At 59.7% G+C, this 22209-nt stretch overlaps 2 protein-coding genes across 3 annotated transcripts in view; one reads left to right on the forward strand and one right to left on the reverse strand.

Moving 5' to 3' along the window:
• Positions 1-19768, forward strand: part of PRR12 (proline rich 12) — a 39060-nt gene extending 19292 nt beyond the window's left edge. Inside the window, exons 7-15 of one of the 2 annotated variants that reach the window (XM_045577133.1) lie at positions 1014-1130; positions 1229-1362; positions 2160-2695; positions 8410-8535; positions 8640-8737; positions 11552-11698; positions 11774-11869; positions 12884-13033; positions 19717-19768. In XM_045577133.1, coding sequence (XP_045433089.1) covers positions 1014-1130; positions 1229-1362; positions 2160-2695; positions 8410-8535; positions 8640-8737; positions 11552-11698; positions 11774-11869; positions 12884-13030 — 1401 coding nt within the window. In that variant the 3' untranslated portion in view covers positions 13031-13033; positions 19717-19768. Of the gene's footprint in view, positions 1-1013; positions 1131-1228; positions 1363-2159; positions 2696-8409; positions 8536-8639; positions 8738-11551; positions 11699-11773; positions 11870-12883; positions 14034-19716 lie in introns of those variants that run through there. The other variant, XM_036425704.2, reaches the window with a different exon arrangement.
• Positions 17150-21441, reverse strand: RRAS (RAS related). The gene is made up of 6 exons (XM_036425779.1): positions 21250-21441; positions 19173-19260; positions 18960-19062; positions 18669-18777; positions 17552-17670; positions 17150-17470 (listed from the first exon to the last, which is right to left on the reverse strand). Exons 1-6 carry the CDS (start codon positions 21400-21402, stop codon positions 17386-17388), a joined length of 657 nt encoding a protein of 218 aa, XP_036281672.1. The 5' UTR covers positions 21403-21441; the 3' UTR covers positions 17150-17385.
• Between the last annotated feature and the right edge of the window lie 768 nt (positions 21442-22209).

The following is a 22209-nucleotide window of genomic DNA, read 5'->3' on the forward strand; positions in this document are numbered from 1 at the left end:
CGGCCTCTGCTGCCAGGGCAGACATTACTAATTGATCCCAGCACTCGCTCCTGCTGAGCCTGGTGCTCAGGGCAGCCACGGCCAATCGATTGGCGTGATCGTCCAAATGCTGCCGTGGCCCCCTTGACTGTGGCTTCTCCTTCCTCTCTGGGTCAGCACGATGCACGTACCCCCGTGTGCTTAGTCTCCGCGTGTCTGCACCACTGCGAGCTGCTCCCGTCTAGAGCCACAGCCGTCACACACATCCCTGTGGCCCTGGCCACCACCCAGGCCCCGCGAGGAGAGGGACACGGTGCTTCCGAGACGCATTTCGGCGTCCCTTCTTCCAGGAAGCGATCTTGGATTCAGACTGAGTTCAGGGTCCGCTCTCTAGGCTTCTGGGGCATCTGCCATGAACACATTCACTTTATTTCTTTTAAAATATATATATATACTTTATTGATTTCTTACAGAGAGGAAGGGAGAGGGATAGAGAGTTAGAAACATCGATGAGAGAGAATCATGGGTCAGCTGCCTCCTGCACACCCCCCACTGGGGATGTGCCTGCAACCAAGGCACGTGCCCTTGACCGGATTCGAACTTGGGACCCTTGAGTCTGCAGGCCGATGCTCTGTCCACTGAGCCACATTGGTTAGAGCCATTAACACATTTCTTTCTTTTTTTCTTTTTTTAAATTATTTTAAAAATATTTTTTATTGATTTTTTTTTTATAGAGAAGAAGGGAGAGGGATAGAGAGTTAGAAACATGGATGAGAGAGAAACATCCATCAGCTGCCTCCTGCACACCCCCCACCGGGGATGTGCCCGCAACCAAGGCACATGCCCTGCCCGGAATCGAACCGGGGACCCTTCAGTCCGCAGGCCGACGCTCTATCCGCTGAGCCACGCCGGTTGGGGCTGACCACGATGTTTCTGTCGAAGGGGGTGGGTACCGAGGGAGGTCGGAGGGCCGGGAATTGGGGGGGAGGGCAAGGCGCAGGCCGGTGCTGACCCACCGCTCGCCGCCCCCTCAGCTGGCGCTGCAGACGGGCCGGGAGCCGCCGCCCATCTGGCGGGTGCAGAAGGCGCTGCTGCAGAAGTTCACGCCGGAGATCAAGGACGGGCAGCGGCAGTTCTGCGCCACCAGCAACGTGAGCCCGGGCGGCGGGGGCCGGCTGCGGGGTGTCCCTCCGGGGTCCGCCCCCCGGGGGCGGGCGGGCGGAGTCTCCCCTGTGCCTCTCCCCCGCAGTACCTGGGATATTTCGGGGACGCCAAAAACCGGTACCAGCGCCTCTACGTGAAGTTCCTGGAGAACGTCAACAAGAAGGACTACGTGCGGGTCTGCGCGCGGAAGCCCTGGCACCGGCCCCCGGCGCCCGTCAGGTACCCGGGCCGGGGCCGGGCGGCTCGGCCAGGGGCTGGGGCCGGACATGGGCCAGGAAACTGTCAGGAGGCGGGACAGACCCAGAGAGAGGAGGGTCCAGGGCCGGGGACAGGCCCAGGGAGGGATGGATAGTGCAGGGAGGGATGGACAGACCCAGTGAAGGATGGACAGTCCAGGGAGGGATGGACAGACCCAGGGAGGGATGGACAGACCCAGAGAAGGATGGACAGGCCCAGGGAGGGATGGACAGTCCCAGGGGGGGATGGACAGACCCAGGGAGGGATGGACAGGCCCAGGGAGGGATGGACAGTCCCAGGGGGGGATGGACAGACCCAGGGAGGGATGGACAGGCCCGGGGGGAATGGACAGGCCCAGTGGGGGGGATGGACAGTCCAGGGAGGGATGGACAGGCCCGGGGGGGATGGACAGGCCCAGGGAGGGATGGACAGGCCCAGGGAGGGATGGACAGTCCAGGTGGAAATGGACAGACCCGGGGAGGGATGGACAGGCCTGGGGATGGATGGACAGGCCCAGGGGGGGATGGACAGGCCCAGGGAGGGATGGATAGGCCCAGGGGGGGATGGACAGGCCCAGGGGGGGATGGACAGGCCCAGGGGGGGATGGACAGGCCCGGGGGGGATGGACAGGCCCGGGGGGGGGATGGACAGACCCAGGGAGGATCCGCCTCAGTGACAGGGAAGGTCTGCGCTGAGAGCTGTGGGCTGGGCAGGGGGTCCCAAGGGGAGAACCTGGGTGTCTGGGGGTGCTGACTGTTCCCTCCGGTGTCCCCTCCCAGGCGCTCGGGGCAGGCCAAGGGCCCGGCCTCTGCAGGGGGCAGCTCGGCCCCCGCCCCCAAGGCCCCGGGGCCGCCTCCTAAGCCCGAGACCCCCGACAAGACGGCATCGGAGAAGCCCCCGGAGCAGCCCCCCGAGACGGCCGCGCCCGAGCCCCCGGCCCCCGAGGGGGCGTCCCCGCCTCCGCCTGCGGAGAAGGAGAAGGAGCAGGAGAAGGAGCAGGAGAAGGAGCAGGAGAAGGAGAAGGAGAAGGAGCAGGAGAAGGAGAAGGAGAAGGAGAAGGAGCGGGGGGCCCGGGGGGACCGGCTGCTGCGCGGGGAGCGGGGCCCGGGCGGCCGGCAGGCGCGGCCGGAGCGGGGCCTCGCGGGGCAGCCCGCCGCCCGGCTGCCCAAGACCCGGCCGGCCAAGGTGAAGGCCGAGCCGCCCCCCAAGAAGAGGAAGAAGTGGCTGAAGGAGGCGGCGGGCAGCGCGGCCGGCGGGGGCGCGGCCGGCAGCTCCTCGGACTCGGAGCCGTCCCCCGGAGTGGCCAGCGAGGACGGTGAGGCCCGGGCGGCCCGGAGCCGGGGGCGGGCGGGGGACGGGGGGCGGACAGGACACCCGGCCTTCAGGGGGAGGCATGGGCGAGGGCTGTCCAGAGAGTCCAGGTAACATGAGTAGGACTGTCACAGTAATAAGTAAGTGAACAATGCCAGCAGGAGACCAGCTGGTGTGGCTCAGTGGTTGAGCATCGACCTAGGAACCAGGAGGTGAGGGTTCGATTCCCGGTCAGGGCACATGCTGGTGTGAGGGGCATGCTGGAGGCAGCTGATCAATGATTCTCATCATGGATGTTTCTCTCCTTCTCCCTCTCTCTAAAATGAATTAAAAAAAAAATATATATATATATATATATATATGTGTGTATATATATATATATATATATATATATATATGCATGCTATGCCCTGGCCAGTTTGGTTCAGTGGATAGAGCGTCCGCCTGCGGGCTGAAGGGTCCCGGGTTCGATTCCAGTCAAGGGCATGTACCTTGGTTGCGGGCGCATCCCCAGTGGGGGCTGTGCCAGAGGCAGCTGATCAATGATTCTCTCTCATCGATATTTCTAGCTCTCTATCCCTCTCTCTTCCTCTCTGTAAAAAAAAAAAAATCAATAACATATATTTAAAACAAAACAAAACAAAAACAAAAACTAGCCAGGCTCTAACCAGGTAGTGCAGTTGGTTAGAGCAGTGTTTTTCAACCTTTTTTGGGCAAAGGTACACTTGTTTCATGAAAAAAATCACTAGGCACACCACCATTAGAAAATGTTAAAAAATTTAACTCTGTGCCTATATTGACTATATATAAAGTAATTCTCTTGAATAGGAATCAAATAAACACAAAGTATTTTATAATTACTTTATTATGAAATATTAAGTAAACAAAATAGTGAAAAATTATAAAATTCTTGTCTTGTCTGCACCTACGGCACACCAGGCAACATCTCAGGAACAGGAACAGCGGTTGAAAAACGCTGGGTTAGAGCATCATCCCAAGACCCGAAGATTGCAGGTTCGACCCTGGTCAGGGCACATGCAAGAATCAACCACTGAATGCATACATAAGTGGAACAACAAATCAGTGTTTTTCTCTCTCTCTTCCTCTCTAAAAATCAATCAATAATAAAAAATAATTAAAAAATATATATATAACTAGCCAGTAGCTAACAACGATGGGCATGTCTCATCACGTGGTGGGCGTCTTCTAAGTTCCTTGCTCATCTCGCATCCTTCTCACAGCAGTCTTAGTGGCGGGTGCTGCCCTCACCCTCACACGCAGCTGGGGGTGTGCCCGCAACCAAGGTACATGCCCTTGACTGGAATCGAACCCGGGACCCTTCAGTCCTCAAGCTGAGGCTCTACCCACTGAGCCACACTGGTTAGGACGGTAGTCGATTTTGGGGCATTTACATCATCAAAGAGGAAAACCCTGCACCCTCTGGCTATCACTCCCCTGCCCTCCCCTCCCTCCAGCCCTAATGTCCCACCTCCATAGACACGCCTCTCCTGGACTTGTCTGCTAAGTGGATCATATTATACAATTCGAGGCCTTTTGTGTCTGGCTTCTTGCACTGAGCACAGTATTTTTGAGGTTCACCCATGGATTGGTGCTCCATCCCTTTTCCTGGCTGAATACCATTCCATTGTATGGATCGACCCCGTTGTATTTATCCATGTGCCAGCTGGCGGGCCTTCGGGCGGCGCCCACCGTTTGGCTAATGCTGCTATGAGCATACACGGACAGCCCTGGGTGTTCGGGGCCTGGGAAATGGGAACTGAACTCTGTACTCTTTTTTTTTTTATTGATTTTTTTACAGAGAGGAAGATAGAGAGATAGGGAGTTAGAAACATCGATGAGAGAGAACCATCCATCAGCTGCCTCCTGCACACCCCCCACCGGGGACGTGCCCGCAACCAAGGCACATGACCGGAATCGAACCCAGGACCCTTCAGTCCGCAGACCGATGCTCCACCACTGAGCCAAACTGGTTTCGGCTGTACTCTTTTATTTATTTATTTATTTATTTATTTTTATTTTTATTTTTTAAATATATTTTATTGATTTTGTGCAGAGAGAAAGGGAGAGAGATAGAGAGTTAGAAACATCGATGAGAGTCATCGATCAGTTGCCTCTTGCACACCCCCTACTGGGGATGTGCCCACAACCAAGGTACATGCCCTTGACCGGAATCGAACCCGGGACCCCTCAGTCCCCAAGCCGACGCTCTATCCATTGAGCCAAACCGGTTTCGGCTCGGCTGTACTCCTTTAAAAAAAAAAAGTGTGTGTGTGTGTGTGTGTGTGTGTGTGTGTGTATTATTGATTTCTTGCAGAGAGAAAGGGAGAGGGATAGAGAGTTAGAAACATCAATGGGAGAGAAATATGGATCTGCTGCCTCCTGCACATCTCCTACTGGGGATGTGCCCACAACCAAGGTCCATGCCCTTGACCGGAATCGAACCTGGGACCCTTCAGTCCACAGGCCGACGCTCTGTCCACTGAGCCACACTGGTCAGGGCTGAACTCTGTACTCTTAGGGGGAGCGGCTTCCCTTCCAAGGGTCAGTATCCATCTCTGGGTCTGGGGGAACCCCCCCCCCCCGCGCGCCCTTCCCCCTGCGCCCCTCCCCCCACCCCATTCAACCAGGACTCCCTCCAGGGGGAGGACTGGATACCCTGAAGGCTTTGTCCCGTCCAGAGGCCTCAACACCAGCCCTCCCAGCCGCCCTCTGTGTGCTGGACGCGGGCACGCTCTCCTCTCCCGGGTCCCCAGAGAAAGTTCTAGAAAGACGCTGCGGTGCCGGCTCCTCTCCTCTGCCTCCCCTCCCCGCCCACCCGGCGTCCTCAGCCTCTTCCTGCGGGTGCTCATTGAGCACGTGCTGTGTGCCAGGGCGGGCCCAGCCGAGAGCAGAACAGACAGAAAACACGTGTCCTCACGGGAGCTCAGAGTCCGGCCGGGAGGCCATCAGATAGCGGGTTACGTAACAGAAGACAAAACCACACGGAAGCCCACCGGGGAGGCCGGGCGCAGCTGAGGAAAAGGGGTCGGGGAAGAGGATCCGGGCGGCACCCTGGGCGCCGTTTTTGGGGAAAGGGGAGCCGTGGGAGAGGCTCGGCAGTGACATCACCGGAGCAGCGGGGCCATGTGACTGCGAGGGAGATCGGGACAGAGGCCAGGGCTGGAGCCAGCGGGAGAGGGTGACGGGGGAGGGCAGAGAAGGAACAGGACCAGCCGACACCGGTGTGGCTCAGTGGGTAGAGCCTTGGTCTGCGGACTGAAGGGTCCCAGGTTCGATTCCGGTCAAGGGCATGGACCTTGGTGGCGGGCACATCCCCAGTGGGGGGTGTGCAAGAGGCAGCTGATGGATGATTCTCTCATCGATGTTTCTAACTCTCTATCCCTCTCTCTTCCTCTCTGTAAAAAATCAATAAAATATATTAAAAAAAAAAAAGAGAGAGAACAGGACCAGGTCTGGGAGGGACAGGGGGCCTGGGGCCGAATGGCGGGATTTCACCCCAGGCCACGCAGGAGATGGCGGTGGGTTTGGGCTGAGGCCTGATGGGTCTGACCCCCCACTGCCTAGGGGTCACGCCAGATCCTTAAACGGCTGTTAGCGGGGACCCTCTCCAGGGACCCCCGATCGGCATACACCGCGTGCACGTGTCTCCGGCCGCTTCCTCCCCGGGCCTCCTGCCTGTCTCTCTCCGCCCTCTCCCTCGCGCGTGTCCCTCCGCGGCCGGCCTTGGCCTTGGCCTTGCTGCTCCTGGCTCTCCGCCGCTCCCCAGCGGCTCCCACACGTTCCCGCGAGCCTCGGGGCCGCCCTCCAGGCCCCCCGCAGCCCCTCCCTCCGGGGCCCGCAGAGCGCCTCGTCCTAGACTCCCGTCTCAGGGGTGGTCCCCGTGGCCACCGGCCCCCGGGCCAGGCACCTGAGAGGTCCCAGTCCTCCCCCTCGCTCACTGCCCCTCCCTCTGCTCTTTCCCCATTCCCCCTCTCCATAGCCTGTCCCTCCTGCCCTGCTCCAGCCTCACCCTTTCTTACTTTAAAAAAATATATATATTTTATTGATTTTTTTAAAAAAATTTTTTATTGATTTTTTACAGAGAGGAAGAGAGAGGGATAGAGAGCTAGAAACATCGATGAGAGAGAATCATCAACCAGCTGCCTCCTGCACACCCCCCACCAGGGATGTGCACACAACCTTGACTGGAATCGAACCCGGGATCCTTCCATCCGCAGGCCGACGCTCTATCCACTGAGCCAAACCAGTTTCGGCACCTCCTCCTTTCTTTTTTTTATTAAATATATTTTATTGATTTTTTACAGAGAGGAGGAGAGAGGGATAGAGAGCTAGAAACGTCGATGAGAGCGAAACATTGACCAGCCGCCTCCTACACACCCCCTACTGGGGATGTGTCCACAACCAAAGTACATGCCCTTGACCGGAATTGAACCCGGGACCCTTCAGTCCACAGACCGACGCTCCACCACTGAGCCGAACCGGTTTCGGCTCCTCCCCCTTTCTTACCTGGCCCATCGCCCTGAGCTCTGGCCTCAGGCCTCCGGCAGTGCCCCACCGGCCTCAGTGGGTCCTGGTACACCTTCCGGCTCCCCTGCCCCCAGCCCTCCTGGCCTCCTGGCACCCACTGGGAAAGCCCTTGGCCTCTGCCCCTCCCGCCGGGGGCCCGGCCGTGTCCCGCTGGCACTGATAACGCACCGTCCGCGCCTATCTCCTCCCTCCATCTCGCCCTCTGCGATCTGATCTCTGGCTTGATTCACCGGCTCAGACACCAGCTAGGCTGCTGCTTCAGACTTGGTTGAAGCTGCATGGAACTAGTGCTAAGGTGACCAGACGCCCCGCTTTTGGCGGGACAATCCTGATTTCCAACAATCTTTTCTTTTTTTCTTTTTTTTAATATATGCTTTTTATTGATTCTTTACAGAGAGGAAGGGAGAAGGATAAAGAGCCAGAACATTGATGAGAGAGAAACATCGATCAGCTGCCTCCTGCACACCCCCCACTGGGGATGCGCCCGCAACCAAGGCACATGCCCTTGACCGGAATCGAACCTGGGACCCCTCAGTCTGCAGGCTGACGCTCTAGCCACTGAGCCAAACCGGTTAGGGCGCAATTTCCAACAATGTGTCCCTCGGCGTTTTAAAAAAAAGTCCCGACTTTTTTTTAAAATGCCGAGGGACACATTGTTGGACTCTTTCAAAAAAAATCAGGACTTTTTAAAACACCACGGGACCCAGGACAAATTGTTGGAAATCGGGATGTCTGGTCACCTTAATGCTGAAACCGGTTTGGCTCAGTGGACAGAGCGTCGGCCTGCGGACTGAAAGGTCCTGGGTTCGATTCCGGTCAAGGGCATGTACCTGGGTTGCGGGCACATCCCCAGTGGGGGGTGTGCAAGAGGCAGCTGACGGATGATTCTCTCTCATCGACGTTTCTAACTCTCTATCCCTCTCCTTTCCTCTGTAAAAAATCAATAAAATTAAAAAATAAAAAATATATATTTTTTAAAAAAATAAAATAAAGTCAGACACGAAGCTTAGCAGCGGGAAGGCTGTCGCTGGCTCCTGGCCGGCCGCCGCCCCGTGGCTGGGCCTCCCGGAGAGCGGGGTTTCTCCCCTGGTCCCCGGTGCTGGGGCCTTGGTCTGCCCCCCGGGGGCGCAGAGAGGGCGGAACCACGAACCCCGCCCCGTGTCCCCGCAGAGCGGGCGGTGCCCGGGCGGCTGCTGAAGACGCGGGCCATGCGGGAGATGTACCGGAGCTACGTGGAGATGCTGGTGAGCACCGCGCTGGACCCGGACATGATCCAGGCGCTGGAGGACACGCACGGTGAGCTGGGCGGAGGGGCAGCGGCGGGCAGCCCTCCCGTGCCCCAGCCCCACCGCGCACCGCGCACCGGGGCGGGACCCTCCTGACGGCCCTCCCGTCTCCAGACGAGCTGTACCTCCCGCCCATGCGCAAGATCGACGGCCTCCTGAACGAGCACAAGAAGAAGGTCCTGAAGCGGCTGTCGCTGAGCCCGGCCCTGCAGGTGCGGCAGGCTGGGCGGGAGGCTGGGCCGGAGGGGCTGGGCCCAGGTCAGGCGCGGAGCACACCGGGGCCGGGGCAGGGTCCCCAGAACATCTGGAGGGAGCGCGGGCTTGGCGGGGGAAACGTTGAGAGCAGGGGTGCCTGAGGTCTGGGATGGGCTGCTGGTGGGAAGGCCCAACAGAGTGCGGTTGTGGAAGGCAGGTTTGGGGACAAAAGGTAAACTGAGGCCTGCAGGAAGGGCTCATGGACATAATACAGGCTCTTTGACAGAGAATCTCAAGCTTCAATATATATATATATATATATATTTATTTATTTTTTTAATATTATTTTATTGATTTTTTACAGAGAGGAAGGGAGAGGGAGAAAGAGTTAGAAACAGCCGAAACCGGTTTGGCTCAATGGATAGAGCGTCGGCTTGGGGACTAAAAGGTCCCGGGTTCGATTCCGGTCAAGGGCATGTACCTTGGTGGTGGGCACATCCCCAGTAGGGGGTGTGCAAGAGGCAGCTGATTGATGACTCTCTCTCATCGATGTTTCTAACTCTCTATCTCTCTCTTCCTCTCTGTACAAAATCAATAAAATATATATATTTTTAAAAGAGTTAGAAACATCCATCAGCTGCCTCCTGCACACCCCTCACTGGGGATGTGCCCGCAACCAAGGTACATGCCCTTAACCGGAATCGAACCCGGGACCCTTCAGTCCGCAGGCCAACACTCTAGCCACTGAGGCAAACTGGTCAGGGTAGTATTTTTTTTAAAAAATACATTTTTATTGATTTTGGAGAGGAAGGGAGAGGGAGAGAGACATATCAACGCCCCACACTGGGGACCAAGCCTGCACCGCAAGCATGTGCCCTTGACCAGGAATCGAACCGTGATCGACACTCAACCACTGCGCCATGTTGGCCCATCCATCTGTGTGATTTCTTCCTGGAATGGCTAGGGTTCTGAGGTGGAATGGCGGGGTGGCCCCAGGGAATTCTGGGATAGAATATAAGCCCTGAGATTCTGATAGGGAAGTTGGTGTCATGCTGAGAATCTTGGGGTGGGATGTTAGGGTGACGTGGATTCCTGGGATGCGCCCTGAGAATTCTGAGGGACGTACTTGTGGGTCAGAGAATTCTAGGATGGGTTTTGGGCTGGCTTTGGAAATTCTCGGCGGGATGCTAGTTTGTAGGGCCTACAAAGTTAACTTGGATCTAGAGTCCTGCCCGGGATGTTGAGAGCGCTCTTGAGAATCCGGGATTGGCTGGTAGCCTGGCTCTGAGGAGTCTGGGTAGGATCTCGTGCTAGGGTTAACAATCCTATTATTTGGCTCAGTGGATAGAGCATTGGCTCTTGGACTGAAGGGTCCCGGGTTCCATTCAGGTCAAGGGCATGTATCTTGGTTGCAAGTTCCCAACCCTGGTCAGGGCACATGCAAGAGGCAACCAATCAGTGTGTCTCTCTCACATCAATGTTTCTCTGTCTCTTTCCCTTCCGCTCTCTAAAAATCAATGGGAAAATATTATCAGGTGAGGATTAACAAAAATAAAATGAATAAAAATCAGATCTTTTTTGGAGGGAAAAATTCCATTGTTAAGAAAAAAAGGAGCCCTGGTCAGTTAGCTCAGTAGGTTAGAGCCTCATCCTGATACACCAAGGTTGGGGGTTCAATCCCTGGTCAGGGCACGTACAAGAATAAACCTGCGAATGCATAAATAAGTGGAACAGCACATCGATGTTTCTCTCTCCCCCTCCCTCCCTCCCTCCCTTGTCTCTAAAAATCACTTTTAAAAATTATTTTAAACAAGACAAGCCATTGTAGAATATAGACATGCCTCATCTTACTGTGATTCACAGATATTGCATTTTATTTTTATTTTTATTTTTTACAAATTGAAGGTAAGACCCTCCACCAGCAAAAAGCTTACCACTTGGAAAGGCTCAGATGATGGTTCACATTATTTTGACAATACAATATTTTTAAGTGAAGACGTGTACATTTTTTTTTTTTAGACAGAATGTTATTGCACACGCAATGTTCTACGGTATAGCGCCGTAAACCTACTTTCATATGCACCTGGAAACCAAAAATTGTGTGGCTTGCTTTATGGCGATGCCCGCTTTATTGCGGCGCCTGCTTTATTGCGGCGCCTGCTTTATGGCGGCGCATGCTTTACGGCAAAGCCCGCCTTATTGCGGTGTCGCTTTACGGCAATGCCCACTTTACGGCAGTCGGCGGTGGAATGGAGCGGGTGTTGCCAGGGGATACCTGTATTGGGGTCGGCCTGTGGGTTCCGGGGTGGGACGGCAGCCTGGCTTTAGGATTCGGGGATGGAGTGTTACCTGGCTCCGGGGATTCTGGACTTCCGGCTGGTCGGAGAGTGTTGAGGATTTGGGGGTGGCTCTGAGGGTCCTGGGCCGGGAACAGGCATACAGGTCACCCGCCGCAGGCCTGGGCTCCCGGGGCCTTGGAAGAAGCGAGACTCCCCCCCGTTTTCTTTCTTTTTTTAATATATATTTTATTGATTTGTACAGAGAGGAAGGGAGAGGGATAGGGAGTTAGAAACATCGATGAGAGAGAACCATCGATCAGCTGCCTCTTGCACGCCCCCTACTGGGGATGTGCCCGCAACCAAGGCACATGCCCCTGACCGGAATCGAACCCGGGACCTTTCAGTCCGCAGACAGACGCTCTATCCCCTGAGCCACGCCGGTTTGGGCCCAGTTGTTTCTTGACCTGCAGCCTGGGGGGAAACTGAGGCATCTTGGGGGACCTGAGGCCCGGGCGGAGGGTGTGGTGCCCCCTGACCCTCCCTCCCCCGCAGGACGCCCTGCACACGTTCCCGCAGCTGCAGGTGGAGCAGAGCGCGGAGGGCTCCCCCGAGGACGGGGCGGTGCGGCTGCGGCCGGCCGGGGAGCCCTACAACCGCAAGACGCTCAGCAAGCTCAAGAGGAGCGCCGTCCGGGCCCAGGTGCGGCGGCGGGCGGGCCGGGGGGGCTGTCCGGGGCTGGGCGGGTGCTGACGCTGCTCCACCCCGTGTGCCCAGGAGTTCAAGGTGGAGCTGGACAAGTCGGGGTACTACACGCTCTACCACTCCCTCCACCATTACAAGTACCACACCTTCCTGCGCTGCCGGGACCAGGTGAGTCCCCCCCCCCCCACCCCCGCCTCCCCACATCCCCACCTCCCCGCCTCCCCGCATCCCCGCATCCCCACCTCCCCACATCCCCGCATCCCCACATCACCACCTCCCCGCCTCCCCGCCTCCCCGCCTCCCCGCCTCCCCACCTCCCCACATCACCACATCCCCGCCTCCCCACCTCCCTGCCTTCCCACCTCCCCGCCTCCCCGCCTCCCCACGGCTCCCTGGGGAGCTACCCCTATTGGCTCTAACAGGAGTCCAGGCCCCCAGTCCCCTCCTCCCTCAGACCCAGGGGTCCAGGCCCCCAGTCCCTCCTCCCTCAGACCCAGGGGTCCAGGCCCCCAGCCCCTCCTCCCTCAGGCCCAGGGGTCCAGGCCCCCAGCCCCTCCTCCCTCAGACCCAGGAGTCCCGCTCCCAGCCCCTCCTCCCTCAGACCCAGGAGTCCAGGCCCCCAGCCCCTCCTCCCTCAGACCCAGGGGTCCAGGCCCCCAGCCCCTCCTCCCTCAGGCCCAGGGGTCCAGGCCCCCAGCCCCTCCTCCCTCAGACCCAGGGGTCCCGCTCCCAGCCCCTCCTCCCTCAGACCAGGGGTCCCGCTCCCAGCCCCTCCTCCCTCAGACCAGGGGTCCCGCTCCCAGCCCCTCCTCCCTCAGACCAGGGGTCCCGCTCCCAGCCCCTCCTCCCTCAGACCAGGGGTCCCGCTCCCAGCCCCTCCTCCCTCAGACCCAGGGGTCCCGCTCCCAGCCCCTCCTCCCTCAGACCCAGGGGTCCAGGCCCCCTGCCCCTCCTCCCTCAGACCCAGGGGTCCAGGCCCCCAGCCCCTTCCTCCCTCAGACCCAGGGGTCCCGCTCCCAGCCCCTCCTCCCTCAGACCCAGGGGTCCAGGCCCCCAGCCCCTCCTCCCTCAGACCCAGGGGTCCCGCTCCCAGCCCCCTCTTCCAGGACACTGATCCCTAGACCCCTGCCTCCCGCCACCCCAGGCCGTGGCGCCCGGCCCCAGCTCCGTGTTCCCCCGCAGACGCTGGCCATCGAGGGCGGCGCGGAGGACCTGGGCCAGGAGGAGGTGGTCCAGCAGTGCATGCGGAACCAGCCGTGGCTGGAGCAGCTGTTCGACTCCTTCAGCGACCTGCTGGCCCAGGCCCAGGCCCACAGCCGCTGCGGGTGACCCCGCCCGCCTGGAACCGCGGATTGGGACAGAACTGTGTCTCCAGGCCTGACTCGAGGCCCTGTCGCCAGGGAACTGGGGAGGGTCACTGGTCAGGGTGTGTCCGTGCTGGCCCTCCGGAGCAGGGTTCAGAGTTCAACTCCCCTCCCTCCCCAGCCCTCCCGCTGTCCGGTGTACAGAGAAATTATTTATATATATGTATAAATGTCTATTTAGTAACGGTTCCCCCTCCTCCGTGCCCCATCTCCCCCCCTCCATGGCCATAGCCCTCACCCCCTCCACCTTGTACATAATGTATAGGAAAAATCTATGTATGGTTGAGGGGGGTGGGGCTGCTTTTGAGAGCTGGGGGACCCACTGACCCCCCCCCCTAACCCCCCTGTTACAGGCCAAGATCTTTGCTAAAAGGCCATTCCCTCCCCCAGGGCTTCCGGTGGGAGGGGGAAACGCATCTTGTTAATTATTTTTAATCTTATTTATTGTACATACCTGGGGCGGGGGGCGGGGGAGGTGGAGGGGGGAGACGGGTCCCCTCCTTTGGCCCCTCCCATTCCTTTTCTACTGCGATTTGTCTGTGTCTCTCCCCACCCTCCCCCCCAACACACCACCCCCATCCCATTGTTGTCTGGATGTGGTTCTATTTTTTATCGGTCTCCCCTCCCCGCTGCTCCCCTCTCTCTAACCCCCTCTGCTCCCACCTCCCCCCTCGCCCCTCCACCCGTTGTCTCTTGCTCTTTCTTGGGCTTCTGTACGACTCAACTTGTATACACTGTGTACACACAACCAGCCAAACGAAAACCCAACGGCAAACACTCGACCGTCGGCTGGCGTGGCTCTGTCCTGCGACGTGTGGGCGGGCCGGGGGTGGGGGGGTCCCCCGAGGGTCTGGGAATGGATGTGGCCTTTCTGGAGCCCTGGGTGGTGGTCGCACCGCGGACCATGTATCGGTTATGTCTCGCTGTGTAACAAGCAGCCCGCCCCAGAATTTAGTGGCTTGAAACAAGGAGCATCATCGAATGGTGTCTGAGGACCAGGAATCTGGGGGCGGGTTACCTGGGTGGGGGCTGGCCTAGCTCTGTCCCAAGGATGCCATTGGGTCCTCAGCCAGTGGGCAGGGGTTCTGGGGGAGGAGGAGGAACTGTGGGACGGTACATCTGAGCCATCTTACCCCAGGGCGGGAGGTGGGGATTTGCCTGGAGTTTCAGGATCTGATTTTTTAAAATTTTATTACTATTGATTTTTTTTTTACAGAGAGGAAGGGAGAGGGAGAGAGAGTCAGAAACATCGATGAGAGAGAAACATCGATCAGCTGTCTCCTGCACACGCCCCCCTGGGGATGTGCCCACAACCAAAGCACATGCCCCCAACCGGAATCGAACCTGGGAGCCCTCAGTCCACAGGCCCACGCTCTATCCACTGAGCCAAACCAGTCTTGGCAGGATCTACTTTTTTTTATTATTATTATTGATTTTTTTTTTTACTGAGAGGAAGTGAAAGGGAGAGAGAGTCAGAAACATCGATCAGCTGTCTCCTGCAACCCCCCCACCCCCACCCCACTGGGGATGTGTCCGCAACCAAGGTACGTGCCCTTGACTGGGATTAAACCTGGGACCTTTCAGTCCGCAGGCCGACACTCTATCCACTGAGCCAAACCGGTTTTGGCGTGAGCCAAATTTTTTAAACTTCTTCTAACGCCACTTCTTCAACATAGACTGGCCCAGGCCGTGGTATTTTGTGGAAGAGCCACACTCAAGGGGCCAAAGAGCCGCAGTTTGCCGACCACAGGTCTAGACCATCCCCACTGTGATGGATGGTTTCACAGAATGACTGGAATCATGTGAGACCGTAATGGGAGTTATGGATGGGCCGTGGACTCTCTGGGACCCTCTGAATCAGCTAAGAGCATCGAGAATGGACTTGAACCCTGGGATGCTGAGCTTATTGCCTCGGAGGGAGTGGCACCTTCCAGGTTCTTGGTTGAATGGATGCCACCTGGGGGCCAGAGTCCCCAGGATCAGCGTTGTTCTGGGACAGAGCTCTGTCTTCGGACGTGGGTGGCGCAGTCAGGTGGCCATCGGGGTTCGAATACCCTCGTGGTTGGCCCTTTGTCATTCAACTGTTCCAGCTGAGTCTCAGCTCTCCCACCCTCAGTTTTGTCATCTGTAAAATGGGCTTTCGGCGAGATGAAGGAAACCTGCGTGAAGCGCTGGGCACTGCGAGCACTTGGCTGCTGTCACCCTTAGAGGAGACCTGAGAGGTGTCGGAGGTCCAAGAGATGGCAAGAAGGACTGACAGACGGGATGGACAGATGGACAAAGGACCCAGAGAGACAGTCACTGACAGAGCCCGGGGGAGGCAGGAACCGGAGAGGAGAGCCGCACGGGGGCACAATGTGCCCAGGGCGATGCCATCTGGGTCACGCCAGCCTCTGGCTGCTGCCTGATGGTGTGGAATGGCGGTGGCAGCCAGTTGTCATGTGGGTTTGTTGTCATGTGCCTTGTTCCGGGGGCAAAGGCGAGCGCTCAGCTTCTCCCTGGGCCTCTTGGGGCCTCCGAGAGCCAGGGTGTCCCGGCCAAGGGCTTGGCGCTGTTTGGCAGCGCAGCCAGAACTCCGGCCTTGTGCTCGGGCGGGCCTCACCCCTGGCTCTGGGCCTTCGGTGGGGGTGTTGGGTCTTCTGTGGAAACTGCTAGAAACATCCCCTCCCTGTCCCCCAGAGGTGGGGAGGAGGAGGAGGAGGAGAGGGAGGGGGCGGGCTCGCGGGACAATGCATCGGAGCCTCGCTCATTCCCGGGCGGAAGGTGGAGCTGGTGCCAAGGATCCTGTGATAACGAAGCCGGGAGGGGACAGCCAGCGATCCTTGTTCTGCTCAGGAGCAGGGAACACAGAGGGACATTCGTGGTGCTGGCCTCCGGCCTGGGACATGGCTCTGTGGCCGCCCACGTCACACAGGGCGCGGAGGACCAGACCGAGGCGGTGGGGCTGGGCTCGAACCCGGGCCCAGGAAGTGGGTTCTGGGTGGGTGTGCGGAGAGCCCTCTGGCCTCGGACCCGGATGTGGGGGGAGGGGCCGCAGATCACGGACTGGGGACAGCTCTTCGGGGGGAGGTCAAAGTTCAGGCCTGGGGACAGGTGGGAGGATGGGGTTCTGGCTGGTGTGTTAAGTGTTGGGGTTCCCAGACGCCTGTCCGGTGGGCTTGGGGGATGGGTGAGGGGTGGTCTCCAGCCTTCTAGGGCAGCCAGTGGAGCAGGGAATGGGGGGGGTCCTGGGTTGAATGTTGGGGAGTCAAAGGTTTCCTAGCAACACTTCTGCCCCTCCCAGGAGAGGCCCAGATGGGGTGCGTCCACACCAGCCCAGTTGGGAACATTCTGGAACTGAGAACTTGCCAGCTGGCTGCTCGGACACCAATCCGTCCACCTGTCCCTTCCTCCTCCGGCCAGAAGCCCTTTCAAACATACATCGGAGGTGGGAGGGGGCGGGTGGGGTGTATGGCAGTTGCTGCCAGGCTCCAAAGTCTGGAACTTTCTAGAACACCCATGGACCTCCCTGCGGTGGTGGGAATCTGCCTGTTTGCCTTGGGGTAGCCACCAGCCACGTGGGAAGAAGGAATGGGCTCTTGAAAGGAGGCCAGTGTGCCTGAGGACAGGCCCCTGCCCTTGTCCCGGCCAAGTAGCTCCGTTGGTTGGAGCATCGTGCAGACCCAGCTGGGTTGTGGGTTCGATCCCCGTTGGGGCACAGGCAGGAGACGCGTGGGTGCATGGATGGGTGGAACAACGGGTCCGCGTTTCTCTCCCTCTCTGGGCTCATTGGGGGGAAAATAATAGTCACATGTAGCTTCTGGCTACCCTATTGAACAGTGTCGTTTTAGAATGTTCCAGGGGGGAAAACAAATTCTTTTTCCAACATTACACCTCATCCCGACAAATGCCCACCAACACAGAAAAGGGTGGGATGGCCTGTTGAAGGCTTACCTTGTTCTCAATGGCCCCTGCCCCGGGGTTCTAGATCCGATGGTTCTAGGTGGGCGTGGGCCGAGGCGTGTGTGTGTGTGTGTGTGTGTGTGTGTGTGTGTGTGTGTCACCGGCCTCCTCTAGCCCTTTCCCCTGCCACACAAGCACGTCCTGACGTTGGCAGTGACCTTTATTTCTCTGGGGCGGGGTTTTGTACAGCAGTGACCGGGCTGGGTGCCCGGGAGCCCCTCCCCCCACGGGGCCTGGGTGGGGGGCGGAGGCGTTGGCAGAGGCACGCGGTGGCAGTGGCCGCAGGGCCGGGGTCGTGGCGGGGGGGGGGGGGTGTAGTGTAGCCTGGGAGACCCAGGAGGGGGAGGGCGGCTGGTCCCTGGGGCTCTGCTGGTCCCCCTACAGGAGGACGCAGGGGCAGCCCTTGGCCTTCTTCCGGGGGGCGCTGGGCGGGCTGGGCGGGAGCTCCTGCTCCTGGTACTTCCTGTGGGGAGAGGCTGGTGAGGCTGGGCCCGGGGGCTGGGGACAGGTAATTGGGGGGGTGCGGGGGGGGGGTACCACGCACCGGACAGCCCGCACCAGCTGCTCGAAGGCCTCGTCCACGTTGAGACGCAGTTTGGCCGAGGCCTCGAAATAGGCGACGTGGCGGGAGGCGCTGAAGGTGTGGGCTTCCGATCGGGGCACCTGGGGGTGAGGCGGGGAGACACGGGAGAGACTCAGGTCCCTGCACCAGGACGGGGCAGAAGGACGGACACACTGTGCGCTGGAATGAGGGGAGGGGGTCACACACGGTGCGCTGGGGGCTCAAGTGGAAAGTCCCAGAGATCCTGTGGGGGACACGGAGGGGGCTCGGTGCCCTCTGAGGAGGGGAGAGCCTGGCCTGCGCAGACGTGTGCCCTCCTGCAAGTGAGAGGACAGTCCGTGGGGCAGAGAAGGGGGTGTTCCCAGCAGAGGCCAAGCAGCGAAGGTTGGAAATCCCCCAGAGCTCACTCTGAAGATGCGCTCTGCAGGCAATGCCATGGCAGAGGGAGGTGGTGGGAGCAGAGAAAGGAAGGGCCGAGACCCTGGTGGGCACCCCAGGGCCAATGTGGGGAGCCACGGAGGGCTGGGGGCAGGGGAGGGGCAGCGGGACCCAGTGGGAGGTGGACCAGAAGGGAGACAAGAGAGGCTGGTGCAGCCCTAGCCAGTTTGGCTCAGTGGCTAGAGCATCGGCCTGTAGACCGAAGGGTCCCTGGTTCTATTCCGGCCAAGGGCACAGGCCCAGGTTGCAGGCTTGGTCCCCGTAGGGGGTGTGCAAAAGGCACCCAACCAATGATTCTCCCTCATCATTGATGTTTCTATCTCTCTCTCCCTCTCCCTGCCTCTCTGAAATCAATAAAGATATTATATAATTTATTTTAAAAATAGAATAAAAAGAGGCTGGTGCAAAGGTCCCGGTGGGAACAAGAGCTGGGGGTGCCGCAGAGTCACGGCTTGGGGACCTAGGGACCAGCCACCTCTCCTGGGAACACCTGGGGGGCAAAGCCGGGGACTCAGGCTTGGGGGGGGGCGGGCAGCACATCTAGTGAGGGGCGTGGCCGCGGAGGGGGCCGGATCCCACAAGCCAGAGGATGCTGAGGTGAGGAGGGACAGGAGGCGCCCCCGCCCCCGGGCTGAGACGGAGTCCCCCGGGCGTCTGGGACCTGGCGCTGCGCTTCCAGATCGGCCTTGTTCCCGACCAACACGATGGGGAAGTCGTCTCGGTCCTTGACGCGCAGGATCTGCGTGAAGAGCTTGCTCACCTCGTTGAAACTGCGGAGGAAGCCCGGAGGGGTGCGGTCCAGCTGTTCAGCCCCGCCCCCAGGACTGGCCCTGGCCCCGGCTCAGCTCCGCCCGTCTTAGCCCCGCCCCCAAGCTAAACCCCTCCCCTGACCCAGCCCCGCCCCCAGGCTCGGCCCCGCCCCCAGGCTCGGCCACCTCCCCGCTCCCCTCACCTCTGCCGGTCGTTAATGGCAAACACCAGCAGGAACCCGTGCCCGGCGCGCATGTACTGCTCCCGCATGGCGCCAAACTCCTCCTGGCCCGCGGTGTCCAGGACTGCAGAGGCGGGGAGAGGGCCGCCATGTGGACAAGGCTCCCCTGGCCATCCCCAGGCACCTGGGCCCGGCCCCGCCCCCCCCTCCCCCGTCCCTCTCGGCCGCCCTCACTGTCCAGCCGGGCCGGGACGCCATCCACGGTGCAGATCTTGGTGTAGGAGTCCTCGATGGTGGGGTCGTAGTCGGAAACGAAGTAGGACTGGTGGGGGGGTGGGGAGAGGACGCGGTTACCCCACTGTCCCAGCTCTGCCCCTGGGGCCCGCCTTCCCTGTCCCCGCTCCCTGGATCCCGGTCCCCCCTGTCTTTTGGGCTCCATCTTCCTCTTTCTGGCTATCTGCCCCTCCCTCTGCCGCCCCCAGCCCCCCTGTCTCCAAGGCTCCCCCGCACTTGTCTCTCTCTCTCTGGCATCAAGCACGTCTCCCACATCCTGGCGACCTCTTGGCTGTGTGGCATGGGACCACTCACTTCCCCTCTCTGAGCCTGTTTCCTCATTTAGAAAAAGGAGGGTAAAAATAGCCCCACATGGAGTCAGTGTCTGTGAGACTCAGGGGAAGTCCACTTCACGTCTGGCATTGGCCACACTGCCTGCACACACACAGTAGGTGCTCAGTTATTGGGGGCCTTGTTGTCCAGGAGTCTGCCTGTCTGTATCTGTCCCTCCTCCTCCTCCTCCTCCTCCTCCTCCTCCTCCTCCTCCTCCTCCGGCGGCTCTCAGTGTCTCCTCCCAGGGGAAGGTCTGGGTTCCAATCCAACTTTGGAGAAACTGCCCCTCCTGCAGGCCGGGCCCCTCCCTTCCTGCCTGGGTCCCGCCTGTCTCCAGCCAGGCTTCTGAGCAGCTTGGGTCTGCCCCTGGGATCAGGGGCCCAGGGCTGGGGGGCTTTTTCTCTACACAGGCCAGGGCTCCCGTCCAGGCACTGGCGGGGGGGTTGGGGGGGAGGCGGGTCTCTTAAGGGGTCTGGGGCCCAGGGGCCTCTGCAGTGTCTTCTCAGGAGCAGACACCTTTCTAGGGTTTCTCTGAGGCAGGAGGGACGTTTCCCTTGGGAATGGGGTGGAGTTTTCCTTTTCAGCGAGAAGGGGTGACCTGGCAACTGGGGGTCTCAGGGCTGCACCCTGTCTGCTGGGGGTGGTGCTCAGTGAGGGCTCGTTCTGGAAGGAGGGAGCGGGGACTGGGCCCCGGGGGATTAGGAGGGCGTCTTTAGCGCACCTCCCGAGAAGCTCAGGGGAGAGAACTGGGAGAGGGAAAGCCGGAAGATAATTTGGGCACATTTGGGAGTTTGTACTAAAATAGAAGTGCCTGTCTGGAGTCTTAGAGACCCCGACATGCATTTATGAGGTCAGAAACACTCCTCAGGAGTAGCTATTTCTGGGGGTGTCAAGAATCGGGGGGGGGCCTTCTACCATGGAGACTATTTGGGGAGGGTGGTAGCCAGCGTTTCTGAGAGAGGGAGTCTTGAGTGGAAAAATTCAAGAGGAGTAATTGGTTTTCCTCAGGGGGAGGGGGGAGTCTGGGTCTCCCGGGATGTGGGAGCCCCAGGATTTGGGGTCTTCGAGTTCTCTGGAATGACCAAGGGGCACAGGGACCTTTTAGAACTTTCTTGGGTCTGAGGGCATCTGTCTTAGAACTGGGTGGTCCCAGATGGGACCCAGGGCCAATGTCTGGGCATCATGTCTAGATTCTGGGGGAGGTGCCTGAACGGACCAAGCAGCCAGACTGGGGGCATTTCCAGGGCTTTGTGCACAGGTGACCCCCAGCGAGCTCTGGCTCTCAGAGGGGAAGCTGAGGTCTGGGATTTGGGGGAGACGGGGCTCACGGTGAGAGGAAGTGGCATCTACACGGGTGGGGGCACAGGAAAGGACTTGGGGTCTGGATGGGGCGACTTAGGGATTTAACGTGCTCCCAGGAGGTGCTCAGGGTCAGGTCAACAGGGAAAGGGGAGCCCCAGGCCATGGGGGAGGGGTGGGGAGTCTTAGGACGTGAGTCGAGAAGGAAGATCCCTCAGGTAAGAGGGTGAACGTCCTGGGGGGCCTGAGTCACATTCTCAGGGGGGAGTTTTAAGATTAGAGGGCCTCCTAAGAGGGTCTCCGGGATGGATCCAGAGGAAATCGGGGTCTCAGGAATCCTCCCCCAAGGGCTATGTTCTGGGTCCCGGGGGGGACCCCCACCCCCCGAAGTGAGGTCCCCCACTACCTGGATGAACTGGATGGTCAGCGCACTCTTGCCCACGCCGCCGCCGCCCACGACCACCAGCTTGTGTGTCTCGCTGGGTGGGGGGTCCCCGGGACCCGGCCCCCCGCCCCGGGGCCGCCCCCGCCCCGTCGCGGACGCCGCCCCGCTGCTCATGTCGCGTCCGCTGCCGCCGCCGCCGCTACAGCCTGGGGGGAGCCGGGCGGGGCCTTGGAGGTGGGGCTATGCTAATGATACCACTGCATAATCATGAGCTCCTGCGAAAAGGACACAGACTCGGTACACTTAAGGGGGAGGTAAGGCGAGGTAAGAGGAGGGGCTATGCTAATAGCGATCGGGGAACGACGTCCCCCGTGAAGGGGAATTCCTAGAGGGGCGGGGATATGCTAATGAGGAAAAGAGTGCTGCGCTCACGGAGGGCGCGGCGCCATGCGCTCGGGGCTGGAGGGCCGCCTGGGGGCGGAGCTATGTTAATGAAGCTCGCGTTCTCTGGGCTCACGGGTGGGAAGAATCGTTCTGGGCGGGGCTATGCAAATCAGGAGTTCGGTGAAGCTGCGTCTCAGGGCGGCCTCCTCCCCGGGGCCTCGTTCTAGGGGGCGGGGCCGGCGGCTCCCGCGCGGCCGTATATAGGCGCGCTCCAGGGAAGGAGCAGGTCCTGGGGGGAAGCTCCACCTCCGTCCTGGGGTCCCGGCCAAACTTCCCACCCGGGCGGGCGTCCGGGCTGCCTCTCGCAGTCTCCGCCCGCTCAGGGACCCAGGCTTCCGGTTCCCGCTGTCCCAACCAAGCGGAAGGCAGACTGGGAGGGGAGCTGGGGCCCTGGAGGAGGACAGCCCGAGTAACGGGACAGGGAGGGGCCGTGAGATCACTGCATTCCTAATCCATGAGCCAGCTCGCCCAAGCCCGGACGCCTGGGTCAGGAAGGGCCTCTAGAGCCAGGATTTCTGGGTCTTTGAAAGAGGAAAA

Source organism: Pipistrellus kuhlii, unplaced genomic scaffold, assembly GCF_014108245.1.
Source record: "Pipistrellus kuhlii isolate mPipKuh1 unplaced genomic scaffold, mPipKuh1.p scaffold_m20_p_84, whole genome shotgun sequence".
NCBI classification, from domain to species: Eukaryota; Metazoa; Chordata; class Mammalia; order Chiroptera; family Vespertilionidae; genus Pipistrellus; species Pipistrellus kuhlii.

What these genes read in the sequence shown, in the direction of transcription:
- RRAS (XM_036425779.1), bottom strand. Translation starts at nt 21,402, where the DNA reads ATGAGCAGCGGGGCGGCGTCCGCGACGGGGCGGGGGCGGCCCCGGGGC. An exon ending in CGTCCCGGCCCGGCTGGACA is followed by an intron (nt 19,063 to 19,172) that starts GTGAGGGCGGCC and finishes CCGCCTCTGCAG; the next exon opens with TCCTGGACACCGCGGGCCAG. An exon ending in CAGCTGGTGCGGGCTGTCCG is followed by an intron (nt 17,471 to 17,551) that starts GTGCGTGGTACC and finishes CTCTCCCCACAG; the next exon opens with GAAGTACCAGGAGCAGGAGC.